Here is a 15,399-nt window from a genome sequence, read left to right as displayed (position 1 = left end):
AGAAAACACAACAGGTTCCAAAACAAATGCTCCAAACGAGCGAGGTCTGTGATTCATGGAGTATCCCCTCATGGCCTGCCATAGAACACGTATGTCCATATGCAGCTTTCAGTGAGTAAAGAAATTACAGAGACTATTAACGTTCAATAAAAACAGACTGTTGTGTATCCGCTTTGTCATTTTAGCATAAGAAAAAAAGGCAAGAAAATAAAAAAGGCTTGGTGACAATCACTATGGATTACAATCAGCATTTTTGATTGCATGTAGCCGAGTGCGATAACGTTCAGATCAGCTTGACGTCTTGTATTTTAGAACAAGCACATTGGTTACTTGACGAGAACATAAGACCTGCCTCTGCAACAGAATTTTTTTCTAGCAGTTTTGATGTGCTTCTCCATTGCTGGAATCATTAAGGTCAAGTGATTAGCATCACTAATGTGCACATCATCTCCCTCTGCCTGGCCGGTGATGGTTAATGAAGCTCACACCTGAAAAAAAATCACTGGACAAATTGGCTAGTGTGGCGCTGGTGTCATGCCCAATTTTGACTCCCTATATTCTTGTTTAGGGGTAGGTGTAGGAATGGGCTTTAAGGATAAGGGCCAATCATGTAGCAGGGAGTCAGAAATTGGCCGGAGTCAAATTTTGGCCCAACACTGGCTTTACGGTTGTTTATGGTATCTCCAGAATATAGGACTAAAAACAAGTGAGATAGCAACAATGCAGAAATACATACCCTGTGCTGGTAAGAGAAACTGTTTAATTCCAATGAATAAATGTGTGTTAAATTACTAAACACCAGGAATTTAATTCGACAACAATTACAATGCAAGAGCAAGGAAAGTGCAAATTACACCCAGGGCAACTAAGCTATTGCAGAGGCCTTATTCCAGGTGATAAGACAGCAAAGTTTGGAGGGCAGTTTTTGTTTAAACCTGGTCCGCCATTGCCACCTTGTGGTAATACAACGTATAAACTTAGATCTTTGAATAAGCAGTTAAGAGGGAGCCTGCCAGGACAACACAAGATGCCAAAGCAAACATCAGCAAGTTCCCCAGTCCCTGAGGATACAGAATCAGTATGTTAAGTTGGCCTAAATAGAAGATAATTTTACTTTATTTCTTTACCATTGCTGGTAATGAATCAATGACACAGAATACATAGATTATCAACTACAAATTATCAACTAAAGCCTTTGTCAGTCAATTAACAAAGGACACTGCATCTACAGTATGTGCACTTAAGCAGTCAGTTTAAGATGGATTTCAAAGACACTTAATCATTAATCTTACAGTTCAATTACAATTTTACTTTGAAAAGAATTCCCCATCAAAAATCTATTCAGTTTAGTCAATTAATGCATGCATTACACATAGCTAACTGATATTGGCATTATATTTTTGCTGTATAGCCAGAGGGGACTGGCTCTCCCAACTGAGCCTGGTTGTTCCTAAGGCTATTTTTCCCCTCTCCATTTACTAACATCTTATGGAGTTTTGGGTTCTTTGCCACAATCGCCTTTGGCTTTTCTTCACTGGGGGCCTAATTTTTAAGGTACGATTTTCAGTGACATTATACATTGAAACTACTCAACAGACTTTAGACATTACAGCATCATTTTCTGTAAAACTGCTTCGAAACAATGTGTATTGTAAAAGCACTACACATAAAAATGATATATCAAAAGCTAATGCATTTTCTGTTGTAATAGCTCTCGAAATCAAAATACAAATTTAAATGAATCTTTGGTTAATAAAATGTCAATTGAAATACTGAATGAAAATTACTGTTGCCTACTTTGATCTCTTTAAATACCACACTTCCCCACAGAGCAGCTACTAACCCGTAACCCTGAAAGCAAATGCATGGGACATACAGTACAATCACTACATACAATATTCAGTGAAATGTGAAACAGAACATGCAATTGATTTGCCCATTATAATACACAATACTTACAGCATTAATTATAGGGAATGTGATCACTGCACTGAGGTAGAAATTCGCCAAAAGCCAGGCATATGTGGCTAAACCCCACATCAGGCCACTTAAGAAACCTGCATGAAAGATCTTAAAATCAATGAAAGAATCCAACTTCAAGAAATCAACCTATTCAGTTGAAAAAGGGTAGAATTTGAGGGTGAATGTTTAACAGGAGGTACCATGTTCAGTGGCTGATTCTAAACTTTACATTTTACAACTCAATGCAGTGGGGAAAAAAGCAACCTGGTATAGCAAAATGTCTTTTAAACCACTACCACACCTTCCAAAGTTAAAATAAAGATGATGCAGGAGAATACTTCTTATTTTAATCTTGGGACGTGTGAGCAACATTACCAGGTAAGATGGCTCTGGGATAGATCCTAGGCCTGTTCTTCATAGCTGCACAGTATGCAACAAAATACACTGTGCTCATGAGGAATATTCCACTGTAATGGGCAAAGCAGTAGTCAATTTCTGAAATGGATCATAAAACATGTTAGAAGAAATGCCCATAAAATTGCTTAACATATTGAATTAAACTACAACACAAACACAACTGCATGTCATTTACTTTGCCCTCTAAACTCTGTCATGCAAACGCACATACCATTCTGACTGGATCCAGTGAACATACTTGAATTGGCTGTGGCATGAATTTTAATATAGAAAATCGGCACGAAAGAACAGCCATAAAGGACACCTGCAAATATGGCCAAGATGCAGCCGCTATAACGAGAGGATATTATGAAAAACGTATAGTGCTGGATAGTTTGTAGATTTCACAATATTTCTAAAATAGACAAATATAAATTCTGAAATTTATCAATCATAAAATCCCTAAATCTCAGCATGCTGCTAATACTATCACATGCACATTTTTTTTTTTTTTTTTGTCTTGCAGTGTACATGAACTAGAAATATGTCTGGGAAACACAGAAGAATGAAATGGGAAGGCCTGCAGACACTTACAACACTCTCTTGCTCCTTGGTGAAATCGTGTCCACCCATGAATCACTGGGGCTTGCGCTCTCAGAATTCAACCTCTGCAAGCAAATCACACACACACACACACACGCGAAATGTCAGTAAAAAGAACATTCTGTGTAACATCCAAAGGCTATCATTGTGGATAACTTGAACTCACTCACCCTATCATCAATCAACAAAGGCATGGATTCAGTAGACTGAGGTTTTTGAACATCACTTTTCACAAAGAAGAAAATGATGGCACTGAAACAAAAGGTATGATTATGTAAAAAAAAAAAAAAAAAAATCCAAAAGGGCTTTCCTCATAATAAATAAAAGGCAAGGATGTTTTTTATTGTATATCTAAGAGTCAGATGGAACTGTGGATCCAATAAAACTTCACTTCAGGTCTTAGGAAGAGATCTATCCTAACCTTAGACAGAATATTGCATTTTCAATATCAGAGAAACTGATTTTAAGGTGAGTAAAACAGCAGCATTTTGATCTCAAAAGGCATCTTTGAGAAATCTTACTCTTAAGTATACCAGAAATCCTTAGGGGATGGAAATATTGTCTGTCCATATTAAAAGGTTTGCTTATAATATTTCCTTTCCATGGGTGTGGTGTCTATCCTCTCTGGTGAGGACTGAAAGCAACTTCGTAGTTGAATGTGTGTAAAATTCCAGAAACAGAAGCATGGCAACCTAAAACTGTACAAACTTATACAAATAAACATCCTCTTAATGGTCTTCCACCAAATATTTTGCATGTAACTAATGATGCAGTACATCATGTTCCTTGCTTGAAGAATAATACAGAAAACATTTCTCCTTTACCTAAGCAAACAGAGGCCAGCTCCACAGTAATTGAGTATCGGTTTGGATACTTCCTCTGGATGAAGCCCAAACCAACCATACCTTTATAGTTAAAAAAAAAAAAAGTGAAGTGCATGTTACAGTACAACAAAATACAACAAAAAAAAAAAACAGCATGACCCCAATTGAAGAAAAAAAAAAAGTCCGAGAACAAACAAAAACATTCAGATCACAATAGGACTTTATCAATATTAAAGACCTAAAATAACAACTGACGGCTGTGTGGAATGCTGGTGTTCTTGCTTAACCAGCAGGTTGACCAGCTCACCAGCTAAATTTAGCCAATTAACAGCATGGTTAGCCTGGTCTACTAGCTAGACATTCACCACTAATCAGCATAAACTAGCCAGGACCAGTATAGAAATTCATGCTGGTCTAAATGGGTCTTTTCAGCAGGGTTGTAGCAAAGCTTTTACATCAGGTTAAGTGTGATCTCCTGTCAAACAGCAAGCAGACTTACCTTGAGCTTGCCCATCCAAATAGCAATCCACTGGATCCCCAAATCAAAACTCCAAGTCCAAGACCAATAAACTTCACAACTGGGACAGCTGTTATATTTCCTAAAAGGAAAACCTGTTACCACAAAAAAAAAACATCCACATATATCAAACACGTGTTTATTCGCTCCCACAATACCAGTAGCCCAAATCGCTCCCCCAAGCATAGCTGCAGGATGGGCTCTGGAGGGGTGGAACAATATGTCAGCAACCAGTCCAACAATCCATACAGCTGAGCAGGATACCCACTGGAAAAACAGTCCTACAAAAATAACAAAATTTGAGAGGTGGTTTGAATAATGGTTTGGGGGATAAAAGTACAGTTAAACTCCTCACCATCACCAGCATCAATTGTTTTAACAGGAACAAAGTTACTGCCATACAACAGCATTGCAAACACACAGGCCACAAAGCCATAGGTTGTGTCTGTCGTGTTGGCTCCATTAGAGGACAAAACTTCATAAGTGCTCTTGCTTGTGCGAGGGGGCTCTAGACATAAAACAGGATAAACCCATCAGTCAAGAACATGCTCAAGAAACTTGGCCACACAGCTCATGAGAAAATAGGTAATCTTGACCATGTTTAAAAGACGCTTGTTGCCCTTACGGCTAATACTTTCTTAAAGGAATATTTAAAGCATATTAACAACAACAATTGTCAAATTTGAAATGAGGCAAAGTCTTTTTCAAAACCACACAGTCACACTCCAAAAGGCCACACGATAGTCTTAAAGACATGTGGTTAGTCAAAAACACAGCTCAGTCAAATCATTTTACTTTTTCATATTTTTTAATCTACCTTCAGCTATCAATGTGCTAGAGCATCTTAAAACAAACAGCACAACAACAGCTAATAAAGCCATCAGTGGTCTGTTGGATTTCACCTCAGTGATACACTCACTACATATTATTATGAGAATTGTAAGGCCAAGTTGCTTGTAAACCAGCTGTTATTAATTGGACCCACTGTTCCGACTCACTAATCAAGTGAATCAATTAACTCATTACCTGTAGACTTTGGCGACCAATTGCAAAGAAAAAGAATTTTCCATAGAATTGTATATGTATATTCAGTTATTATTGTATATTCAAATGAATGCTTCACCATCATACTGAAAACGTTAACCCAATTGTTTAAGCATTAGGGATCAACTGTAAGTTGGTGGGAGGTCCGTGTGGTTTCAGTGGATTTGTTAGTACTACCTGTTCATGTGAACTCCACGGAGATAAGCTGTTCAAATTTCTAAGTTTTGGCCATTGCTGTTTTAAATAAGATGCTAATCTCTTCATTAGCAACTGGATGGGATTTTATAAGTGGAATTACTACATGCTGCCTGAAATGGTGATGGCCTTTTCGGGAGCATCTTTTCAGGACTTGATTAAACGCATTTCCAAAATGATACGTTAGATGGCGATCACGTTCAAACTAGTTTTGATTCCGCCACCACTGAAGAATGATGGTTAGCCAATCTTATATTTCGTCAGTATCCCAAATTTTGACTGTCAGAATAGGAATGAAAGTACAGAATGATCAGCAAATCACTACTAAGCCCTAAAAAACACATCGTAATGTGTAAGTTATGAGAATTAATACAATGCAAACATGTATACATATGCAGCAGTAAAGCATTTTTTCTATGCAGTTATATATGAATGTTTGTTTTCATATGCAGAATTGTATAGACTGTTGCTGTTGTGGCAGAAGTACTTGGTAAAGTACTAGAAGATAGTAGTCAGGATACATTCTTGACCGATTTAATTTGATAAATAAAAGAAAATACTCTTTAAATGCACTGCGTCAATTAAATGCTACATTTATCTTTAGAATGTTGCTGTAACACAACTGCCAGCACTTTAATTGTCCTAAATGTTTCATTTCATATTGTCTCACTCTCTGCAAACTTTTAGGAGGCTGCCTATAGCAGGAAATAGTGGAAAGATTCATTGTATTAAAAAGTGTGGTTGCTATGGAAACTGAGGGTAAGGTAAGCACATAAGGAGAGAAATTATGAATGATTCATGTATACAAAAAAGACTGGAATTATTATTATTATTATTATTTTTCTTGCAGTATTCTTAATTTTTAAGTCACTTTAGATGAAAGTGTCTGCTGAATATGTAAATGTTCTCAAAGGTGATTAAGTGCAAGGCAGCAGTGGCCTGGGAACCAGGAAAACCTGTCTCCACTGAGGAAGTGGAGGTTGCCCCTCCCAAAGTCCATGAAGTACGCATTAAGGTAGGCCCATTACACTACATTGGCCAGGTTAGGCTATGTAGTCAAATGAAGTCTATAAGTAGACAGCTATGGAAAGTTATGAAACAAAAATGGGATTGCTTGTACAGCATATGTACTTAAATTTATACATTGGCTGGGGTGGGGGTAGGGGGTAGGGCATGTTAATTCCAAAAAAAAAAGGGGTGTTATTAAAAGGGGTATTTAGAATTAGAAGGGGTGTTCACATACTTCTTGCTGTGAACTGTATTTTGCTCTGCACTATGATTTTTCATTGACCCTTGTCAGATAGCAGCATCTGGAGTATGCCACTCAGATTGGTCTTACCTGTATGAGGCTGGTAAAATGAGTCCCCGGCCTTTTCCTTTGATCTTGGGGCATGAGGGGGCTGGAGTGGTGGAGAGTGTTGGTCCAGGTGTCACAAAGGTGTCTAAGGGTAAACCAAAAAATCTATTATGAAGACTGTTTAGTAGCCTTTATACTAGTGAGCTATGAAGTGTTGAAACCTGAAAATTGATTTCAGATTTCTTAATCACTTCAATACATTGTGTTAGATAAAGGTATATGTTTTCTTATTAATATCTTACGCATGTGGCATATACAAGCTTTATATTAATTTGTGCATGTTTGAAAAATCCTGTGGATATTTGATATAGATATCTAGAAGATTTAGCTAGTGAAGTATACATTTAGAGCCTTGCTTGTGACCGTAGAAGAACACTGACTGGACTACCATAATGCATGTTTGCAGGAGATAAAGTTATTCCTCTGTTCGTGCCACAGTGTGGACAGTGTGAACGCTGCCTGAGCTCAAAGACAAACCTCTGCACAAAAAACTGGTGAAAATTAAAATACAACAAGTGTTTTTGTTATGGAAGATTAAATTGCATTGAATATGTCATTTTAATGCTTTTGTGTACCAGTTCCCTTTGTAATTCATCATATCCTTCTCTTTCTCTCTTTAAAATTCATGGACACTGTTCTCCTCCTAGGGCAAATACTCAACAAGGTGTTCTTGCAGATGGCACTAGCAGGATCACCTGTAAGAATCAGCAGGTTCATCAGTTTATTGGTATCAGCACATTCTCTGAATTCACTGTTGTGCCAGAAGACAACGTCACAAAGATTCACCCAGACGCTCCACTGGACAAAGTCTGTCTTCTGGGCTGTGGAGTAGCTACAGGATACGGGGCAGCACTGAATGCAGCCAAAGTGTGTGTTTCTGTGTGATGTTCTTTGATATGACTTTCAGTTTCAGTTAGATTACAATCTGACTTCATGTGCCACCAGCTTGTAACATGTCAGACTGTTTGATGTTTAATGTTCTTTTCTCAGGTAGAAGCTGGCTCTACCTGTGCAGTGTTTGGTTTGGGAGCTGTCGGGCTGGCAGCTGTCATGGGATGCAAGGCTGCTGGTGCCACCAGGATCATTGCCGTTGACATCAACCCAAATAAGTTTGAGATCGCCAAGACATTTGGAGCAACTGAGTTTGTGAACCCAAAAGACCACAGTAAACCTATTCAGGAGGTTCTGAGGGAGCTGACAAACGGTGGTGTTGACTACTCTTTTGAGTGTGTGGGGAATGTGGGTGTAATGGTAAATTTCAATAATCAATTTGCTGAGCACGTGTGGAAAAGCATGTATATCAGAATGAGCTTTATTGCCAAGTATACGTAAACACACTAGGAATTTGACATGGTGACAGAAGCTTCCAGTGCAAGAGAATGCAACGTATATACATGCATACACACATGTACATTTAAACATATGTACGTATAGTGACTACAAAATATATAATAAAAAAATACGATATAACAGAATAAAGAGAAATATACAATAGCACAATAATGTTGTTAGAATATTTTATATACAGTTATGTGCAGGTGATGTATTGAAAAGAGGTAGGATATGTTAAAGAATATAAATGAAATATGGATGGATTGAATAATGCACATGGTTGTATTGACCAAAGGAAAGCATTTGGGAGCAGTTTTAACTGTTCATGAGGTGAATTGCCTGAGGGGGTAAAAACTTTCTGTAACTGGCTGTTCTGGTGCTCTGTAGTGCCGGCTAGAAGGCAACAGTTTGAAGAGGAAGTGTGCTGGGTGAATGGGGTCAAGAGTGATTTTACCAGCCCTTTTTGTCACTCTGGATGTGTACAGTTCAAGCAGGGTGGGTAGGGGAGTGCCAGTAATCCTCTCAGCAGTTTGAACTATCCTTTGAAGTCTTCTGATATCTGACTTGGTAGCTGAACCAAACCAGACAGTTATAGAAGTGCAAAGGACAGACTCGATGATTGCTGAGTAGAACTGTATCAGCAGCGCCTGTTGCAGGTTGAACTTCCTCAACTGGTGAAGGAACTACAACCTTTGCTGGGCCTTTTTCAAAATGGAGTCAATGTGGGTCTCCCACTTCAGGTCCTGTGAGATGGTAGTGCCCAAGAACCTGAATGACTCCACTGCTGCCACAGTGCTCTTCAGAATGGTTAGCGGGGTTAATGCTGGGGTGTTCCACTATCATCTCCACTGTTTTAAGCGTGTTCAGCTCCAGGTTGTTTTTGCTGCACCAGACGGTCAACTGTTCAACCACCTCGTGGATGAGGCCGATGACTGTAGTGTTGTCTGCAAACTTCAGGAGCTTAACAGAGGGGTCCTTGGCAGTGCAGTCATTTGTGTAGAGGTAGAAGAGTAGTGGGGACACCAGTGCTGGTGGTACATGTGCTGGAGGTGAATTTCCCCATTCTCACTAGCTGCTGCCTGTCTGTCAGAAAGCTGGTGATCCACTGACAGATAGAGCCAGGAATAGAGAGCTGGGTTCATTTTGTCCATAGGAGATTGTGGTTGATGGTGTTAAAAGCCAAACTGAGGTCAACAAATAATATCCTTGCACAGGTCCCTGGTCTGTCTAGATGCTGAAGAATGTAATGCAGTCCCATACTGGCTGCATCCACAGACCTGTTTGCTCTATAAGCAAATTGAAGGGGATCCAGAAAGGGTTCAGTGATGTCCTTCAGGTGGGCCAACACCAGTCTCTCAAATGACTTCATGACTTCATGTCAGAGCGACGGGTCTGTAGTCATTAAATACTTTGATCTTGGGTTTCTTGAGACGGGATGATTGTGGAGCATTTGAGGCAGCAGGGAACTTCACACTGCTGCAGTGATCTGTGTGAAGATGGGGGCCAGCTGGTCAGCACAGGATTTTAGACAAGTGGGTGAAACATCATCTGGGATCTGTGCTTTTCTTGTCTTCTGTTTCTGGAAGACCCAGCATACACCTTCACAGATCTTAAGTGCATGTTGAGTAGCAGGAGAGGGGAGGAGGGTGGTGCGGGTGTGACTCGGCATTTCAAATCTACAGTAAAGCACATTCAGGTCTTTAGCCAGTTGTTGATTCCCAACAGTGCTGGGGGGTGATGTCTTGTAGTTGGGAAAGTCTCTCAGGCCTCTCCACACTGATGCATGGTTGTTAACTGAAAACAGTTTTTTCAGCTTTTCAGAATAGCTTCTTTTAACCACTCTAATCTCCTTTGTCATTCTGTATTTGGTCTGATTGTACAAGATTTTATCCCCACTTTTGTAAGCATCCTCTTTGGCCTGACGAAGCTGCCAGAGTTTTACAGTAAACCGTGGTTTGTAATTGATGTATATTAAATAAGTCCTAGTAGGAATGCACATGTCCTCACAGAAACTGATATATGATGTCACAGTATCTGTGAGCTTGTCGAGGTTGGTGGCTGCAGCTTCAAAAACACTCCAGTCAGTACAGTCAAAGCAGGCTTGTAGTTCCAGCTCTGCTTCATTTCAAGTCTTTACTACAGGTTTAGCTGATTTTAGTTCTGCTTGTAGGTCGAAAAAAGATGAACCAGACAGTGATCAGAGAGTCCTAAAGCTGCACGTGGGACAGAGCGATTTGCATCCTTTGTTGTATAGCAATGATCCAGTTTATTTCTGTCTCTGGTGGGGTATGTTATGTGCTTATTTGCCTTGTTAAAATCTCCAAGAATAATAATAAATGAGTCCGGGTGTTGTTGCTCCGTGTTGGCGATCTGATCAGCCAGCTGTTGCAGTGCTGTGCTCACACACGTGTGTGGAGGAATATAAACACTCACAAGAATACACAAGAAAAACTCCCGCGGCAAGTAGAAGGGCTTACAGTTTATGAAGAGCGCCTCTAAATTAGGACAGCACATCTTCTTCAGCGTTGTTACATCTGTACACCAACATTCGTTGACACGAAAACGCGTTCCACCGCCTCTTGTTTTCCCCGTTAACTCTGCAGTGCAATGTGCTCTGAACAGCTGGAAGCCCAGCAGATGTAATTTGCTGTCCGGAATGGCTTCACTCAGCCAGGTTGCCGTAAAACACAATACAGCAGAATTTGCAAAGTCCTTATTTTTGCAGGTGAGAAGTAATTCGTCCATTTTGTTTGGAAGAGAGCGGAGATTTGCTAGATGGATGCTTGGCAATGTGGTTCAAAAGCTGTGCTTTCGGAGTTATACCAGCATGCTGGCTCGATTCCCACGTTTGCATATTTTAACGCGATTTGTACAGCGCTGCTCCTCCGACTAAAATGTCCAATAGAACATCCGAATAATCAAAAACCGGTAAAAGATTGTCTGGTAAAACTGGTCAGAAATAAATTACTAAACACAGAACAAACAAACAAAAACAACAAAAGAACTGGAGAGCTCCATACCGAGCTGGCCACGCCATCTTAGATGTTGATGTATGGAAGTATATTTGCAGAGCTGTGTATTTTCAAAAGTTATTTAAACTTTAGAGGCTTCAGTTTCATATTTAGTAAGAAAGTTGAACATAATTGCACAACAGTGTCCTGTTTTCTTATCAGAGGGCTGCTTTGGAAGTGTGCAGTCCTGCTGGGGGAATCTGTGTGATTGTGGGGTGGATTGAAGTGGAGGAACTTACTCTGGCCCCTTTGGATATTTTGCTAGGAAGAACTCTGAAAGGCACTTATTTTGGAGGTAAAGCACATAAGTTTTCAAAATGGAAAAGTTTATAGAGCAATATCAGTTCAATTCCCAGTAGCGGCATACTTCAATGAATGTATTAGAAAGTTCTCAGCTTAAATCTAGCAAATGTTTTTGTGTTTTCCTTTATTATTATTATTATTATTATTATTATCATTATTTATTGTATATTTAAGACATTATTCTTCGTGTTATGTTACCCTGGCATTAATATAAAAACTAGGCACCACTACTGTGATGGGGTTTCCAATACAGCTGCTGAGGGAGTGACAATTATTTCAGAATCTTAGTCTCTTCTGACTACCATATTCTATCTTGCTCAATTTGTTTCCCTCTTGGACTGTTGTGGAAATGTAATAGTGGATTTATTTTTTATTTTTTTATTTTGCTGTTGGAGCAAATAAGAAATCAAAAATAATACGCTGTGGTCTCCCGTTTACTACTATAGAAGTTTACTCCGCATTTCAAACCTGGGAATGTGAAAAGGGTCCATCTGCAGTGGTTATAGCCTAATAGTTGTACTGCTAATATCAATATTGCAGGTGCAGCACCAGGTAGGTGTGATTTTAGAACTGATTTTGTAATCCTACAATCAACATTGTGCCTTCGAGAAGGTTTAACCCAGGTAGTCTGGATAGAAAACATCTTTAAAATGAAAAGTAACGACTCTGTTCCTCCCTTCTGATTTACAGGTTGGAAAAGTGTAGAAGCTGTGCCCATTTTGGTTGAGGAATATATGATTGGACGACTTCTGCTGGATGAGTTTGTGACACACAGACTGACTTTAGATCAAGTTAACCAGGCTTTTGATCTCATAGTCAGAGGGAAAAGGTCAGTTTTGCACATCTATTAAAATATATACACACACACAGTTTAAGTCAGAAGTTTACATACACTTAGGTTGAATTTATTAAAACAAATTTTTTAACCACTCCACAGACATCATATTAGCAAACTATAGTTTTAGCAAGTCGTTTAGGACATCTACCTTGTGCATGACACAAGTAGTTTTTCCAACAATTGTTTACAGACAGATTGTTTTAATTGACTATATCACAATTCCAGTGGGTCAGAAGTTTACATGCACTAAGTTAACTGTGCCTTTAAGCAGCTTGGAAAATTGCAGAAAATTATGTCAAACCTTTAGACAATTAATTTCTGATTGGTTAATTGGAGTCAGTTGGAGGTGTATCTGTGGATGTATTTTAAGGCCTACCTTCAAACTCTGTGCCTCTTTGCTTGACATCATGGGAAAATCAAAAGAAATCAGCCAAGACCTCAAAAAAAATCGTGGACCTCCAAAAGTCTGGTTCATCCTTGGGAGCAATTTCCAAACGCCTGAAGGTACCATGTTCATCTGTACAAACAACAGTACGCAAGTAAAACACCATGGGACCACGCAGCCATCATACTACTCAGGAAGGAAACGCATTCTGCCGCCTAGAGATGAATGTAGTTTGGGGCGAAAAATGCAAATCAATCCTAGAAAAACAGCAAAGGACTTTGAAAAGATGCTGGAAGAAACAGGTAGACAAGTATCTATATCCACAGTAAAACAGTTTGCCAGTGCACAAGGGGACAAAGCCTTACTTTTTGGAGAAATATCCACTGATCTGCTGAAACAAAAATTTAACTGTTTGGGCATAATGACCATCAGTATGTTTGGAGGAAAAGGGTGAGGCTTGCAAGCCGAAGAACACCATCCGAAACGTGAAGCATGGGGTGGCAGCATCATGTTGTGGGGGTGCTTTGCTGCAGGAGGGACTGGTGCACTTCACAAAATAGATGGCATCATGTGGAAGGAAAATTATGTGGATATATTGAAGCAACATCTCAGGACATCAGCGAGGAAGTTAAAGCTTGGTCGCAAATGGGTTTTTCAAATGAACAATGACCCCAAGCATACTTCCAAAGTTTTGGCAAAATGACCTAAGGACAACAAAGTCAAGGAATTGGAATGGCCATCACAAAGCCCTGACCTCAATCCAATAGAAAATGTGTGGGCAGAACTGAAAAAGCATGTGCGAGCAAGGAGGCCTACAAACCTGACTCAGTTACACCAGTTCTGTCTGGAGGAATGGGCCAGAATTCCAGCAGCTTATTGTGAGAAGCTTGTGGAAGGCTACCCAAATCGTTTGACCCAAGTTAAACAACTTAAAGGCAATGCTACCAAATACTAACAAAGTGTATGTAAACTTCTGACTCACTGGGAATGTGATGAAAGAAATAAAAGCTGAAATAAATCATTCTCTCTACTATTATTCTGACATTTCACATTCTTAAAATAAAGTAGTGATCCTAACTGACCTAAGACAAGGAATGTTTTCTATGATTAAATGTCAGGAATTGTGAAAAACTGAGTTTAAATGTATTTGGCTAAGGTGTATGTAAACTTCTGACTTAAAGTGTGTGTGTGTGTGTGTGTGTGTGTGTGTGTGTGTATTTGTATTGTACTGTATAAAACTAAAACGCATAGTTACTATTATGTGCTTGATTATAAATTTTAAAAAAATATATATTATTATTATTATAATTTTTTTTTTTTCTGTGTTCTATATGTCAGATACCTCTACGCTTAACTATTGACCGAAAGCTGTTTGGATTCATTCACTATGACAACACTTGAAAATTTTGTCAAGAAACAGTTGTTGTAATATGTTGTGGTTAAAAATACAAAAATATAATTCATTCTTTATAATAAAAATGCCAGTTTATTTAAAATACATTTATTTGCTTGAAAAATTACAACAAGGGTGGGAAATTGCCACAAGTTTTAAACATTTTAAATGTAAAACCTTTATTTACAGTAGTCTCTTTCTCCCTCAGTATTCGAGCAGTGATTGAGATGTGAAATGGAGGCGACGTTCCTTCTCCTTCAAACAGAACACTTCACATTATTGACAACACTTTGTTCACACTATTGACAACAGAGGATCCTTCCGAAACTCAAAGCTATTCATTGTCAGAATATGAAGAGCAGAATCAACGTCATCTCAATGTATAAGTGTTTAAAAAGGACAAAATGTGGTATTGCTGTTGTGCTAACAGTCAGTTGTTCATTGCAAACTTTAAACAGTGGTAAAGAGAGATTTTGAGACAATTATCTGCTGATGCACAGGTACTTTCTTAGTTCCAATACAGTATGTAGGAACTATAGTTTACAGGCACAACTAATTGCATTTTTAAGTAATTATTTATATGGTTCCACACATTAAATCTTGAGTCAGTAATCAACCCCTGCTGTCTGCATTGAGACCTAAAGTGTAAAGCTTCTCCAGTCCTTCCTACATATTATTTTATATACTGTACTCATAATTTCATTTAGTCCTGGCAGAATACCTATTAAGAGGTTGAGTGATTATATTCCACACAGTCACAGAGCAAACTTGGACTTTGGTCTATTAGTGTAAATAGTTAAATATTTACCATTATTGCCCTGCAAAACAACTTTCCTATATAAAGGAAATATTTTATTGTCTTTGAACTGCTTTAAGAGAGAATGTGAACCCTCTAGACACTCTAGAATCAAATGTGTTCTATTTTAAACAGAGTTGTGTAACAGGGAGATGGATGGATCTGATTACACTGTATGTTTCATAAGAAAAAATTAGGACCTTGGTAACACTTTATAATAAAGTTCTATTCATTAACATTAGTAAATGCATTGGTATATATACTAATATAATATATTAGTATATGTTCAAATTTACATTAACCAAGATTAATAAGTGTTTTAAAAGTATTTGTTTATTGTTAGTTCATATAAAATAATGTAGTTTACTAATGTTACAAATACAATCTTATTGTAAACTGTTACCGAATTTTTTTGAGTGGATTGTCAATTACAATTTGCACAA

At 38.5% G+C, this 15,399-nt stretch overlaps 2 protein-coding genes across 5 annotated transcripts; one reads left to right on the top strand and one right to left on the bottom strand.

Annotated features, from left to right (window-relative positions):
- Nucleotides 1-918: 918 nt before the first annotated feature.
- Nucleotides 919-5,183, bottom strand: tmem144b (transmembrane protein 144b). Its single transcript, XM_051658064.1, has 12 exons — nucleotides 5,120-5,183; nucleotides 4,658-4,810; nucleotides 4,461-4,583; nucleotides 4,285-4,384; nucleotides 3,786-3,866; nucleotides 3,132-3,213; nucleotides 2,953-3,026; nucleotides 2,591-2,709; nucleotides 2,338-2,457; nucleotides 1,960-2,057; nucleotides 1,798-1,851; nucleotides 919-1,061 (listed from the first exon to the last, which is right to left on the bottom strand). Exons 1-12 carry the CDS (start codon nucleotides 5,181-5,183, stop codon nucleotides 978-980), a joined length of 1,152 nt encoding a protein of 383 aa, XP_051514024.1. The 3' UTR covers nucleotides 919-977.
- A 578-nt stretch (nucleotides 5,184-5,761) lies between these two features.
- LOC127417783 (alcohol dehydrogenase class-3-like) lies at nucleotides 5,762-14,712 on the top strand. 4 transcript variants are annotated; one of them, XM_051658005.1, is made up of 10 exons: nucleotides 5,762-5,893; nucleotides 6,229-6,305; nucleotides 6,455-6,556; nucleotides 6,842-6,989; nucleotides 7,305-7,392; nucleotides 7,546-7,765; nucleotides 7,889-8,149; nucleotides 11,404-11,536; nucleotides 12,235-12,373; nucleotides 14,369-14,712. In XM_051658005.1, exons 2-10 carry the CDS (start codon nucleotides 6,288-6,290, stop codon nucleotides 14,391-14,393), a joined length of 1,134 nt encoding a protein of 377 aa, XP_051513965.1. In that variant the 5' UTR covers nucleotides 5,762-5,893; nucleotides 6,229-6,287; the 3' UTR covers nucleotides 14,394-14,712. The 4 variants fall into 4 exon arrangements, 3 of the variants coding, with proteins under 3 accessions (XP_051513965.1, XP_051513967.1, XP_051513966.1); XR_007893337.1 differs by lacking the exon at nucleotides 11,404-11,536; XM_051658007.1 differs by lacking the exon at nucleotides 14,369-14,712 and having other exon boundaries at nucleotides 11,404-12,367.
- Nucleotides 14,713-15,399: the final 687 nt, after the last annotated feature.

The sequence above is a fragment of the Myxocyprinus asiaticus genome, chromosome 27 (genome assembly GCF_019703515.2).
Source record: "Myxocyprinus asiaticus isolate MX2 ecotype Aquarium Trade chromosome 27, UBuf_Myxa_2, whole genome shotgun sequence".
Classification (NCBI taxonomy): domain Eukaryota; kingdom Metazoa; phylum Chordata; class Actinopteri; order Cypriniformes; family Catostomidae; genus Myxocyprinus; species Myxocyprinus asiaticus.
This window is presented reverse-complemented; position numbering and strand designations above follow the sequence as displayed.

Bases quoted from the DNA above. Each gene is read 5' to 3' on its own strand.
- tmem144b (XM_051658064.1), bottom strand. From the start codon at position 5,183: ATGGCTTTATTAGCTGTTGTTGTGCTGTTTGTTTTAAGATGCTCTAGC. The intron at 4,811-5,119 runs GTAGATTAAAAA...TTTTATGTCTAG, and splicing joins TAGCACATTGATAGCTGAAG to AGCCCCCTCGCACAAGCAAG. The intron at 2,710-2,952 runs GTAAGTGTCTGC...CTCTCGTTATAG, and splicing joins CCAAGGAGCAAGAGAGTGTT to CGGCTGCATCTTGGCCATAT.
- LOC127417783 (XM_051658005.1), top strand. The intron at 6,990-7,304 runs GTAAACCAAAAA...GCATGTTTGCAG, and splicing joins TGTCACAAAGGTGTCTAAGG to GAGATAAAGTTATTCCTCTG. The intron at 7,766-7,888 runs GTGTGTGTTTCT...TTCTTTTCTCAG, and splicing joins CAGCACTGAATGCAGCCAAA to GTAGAAGCTGGCTCTACCTG.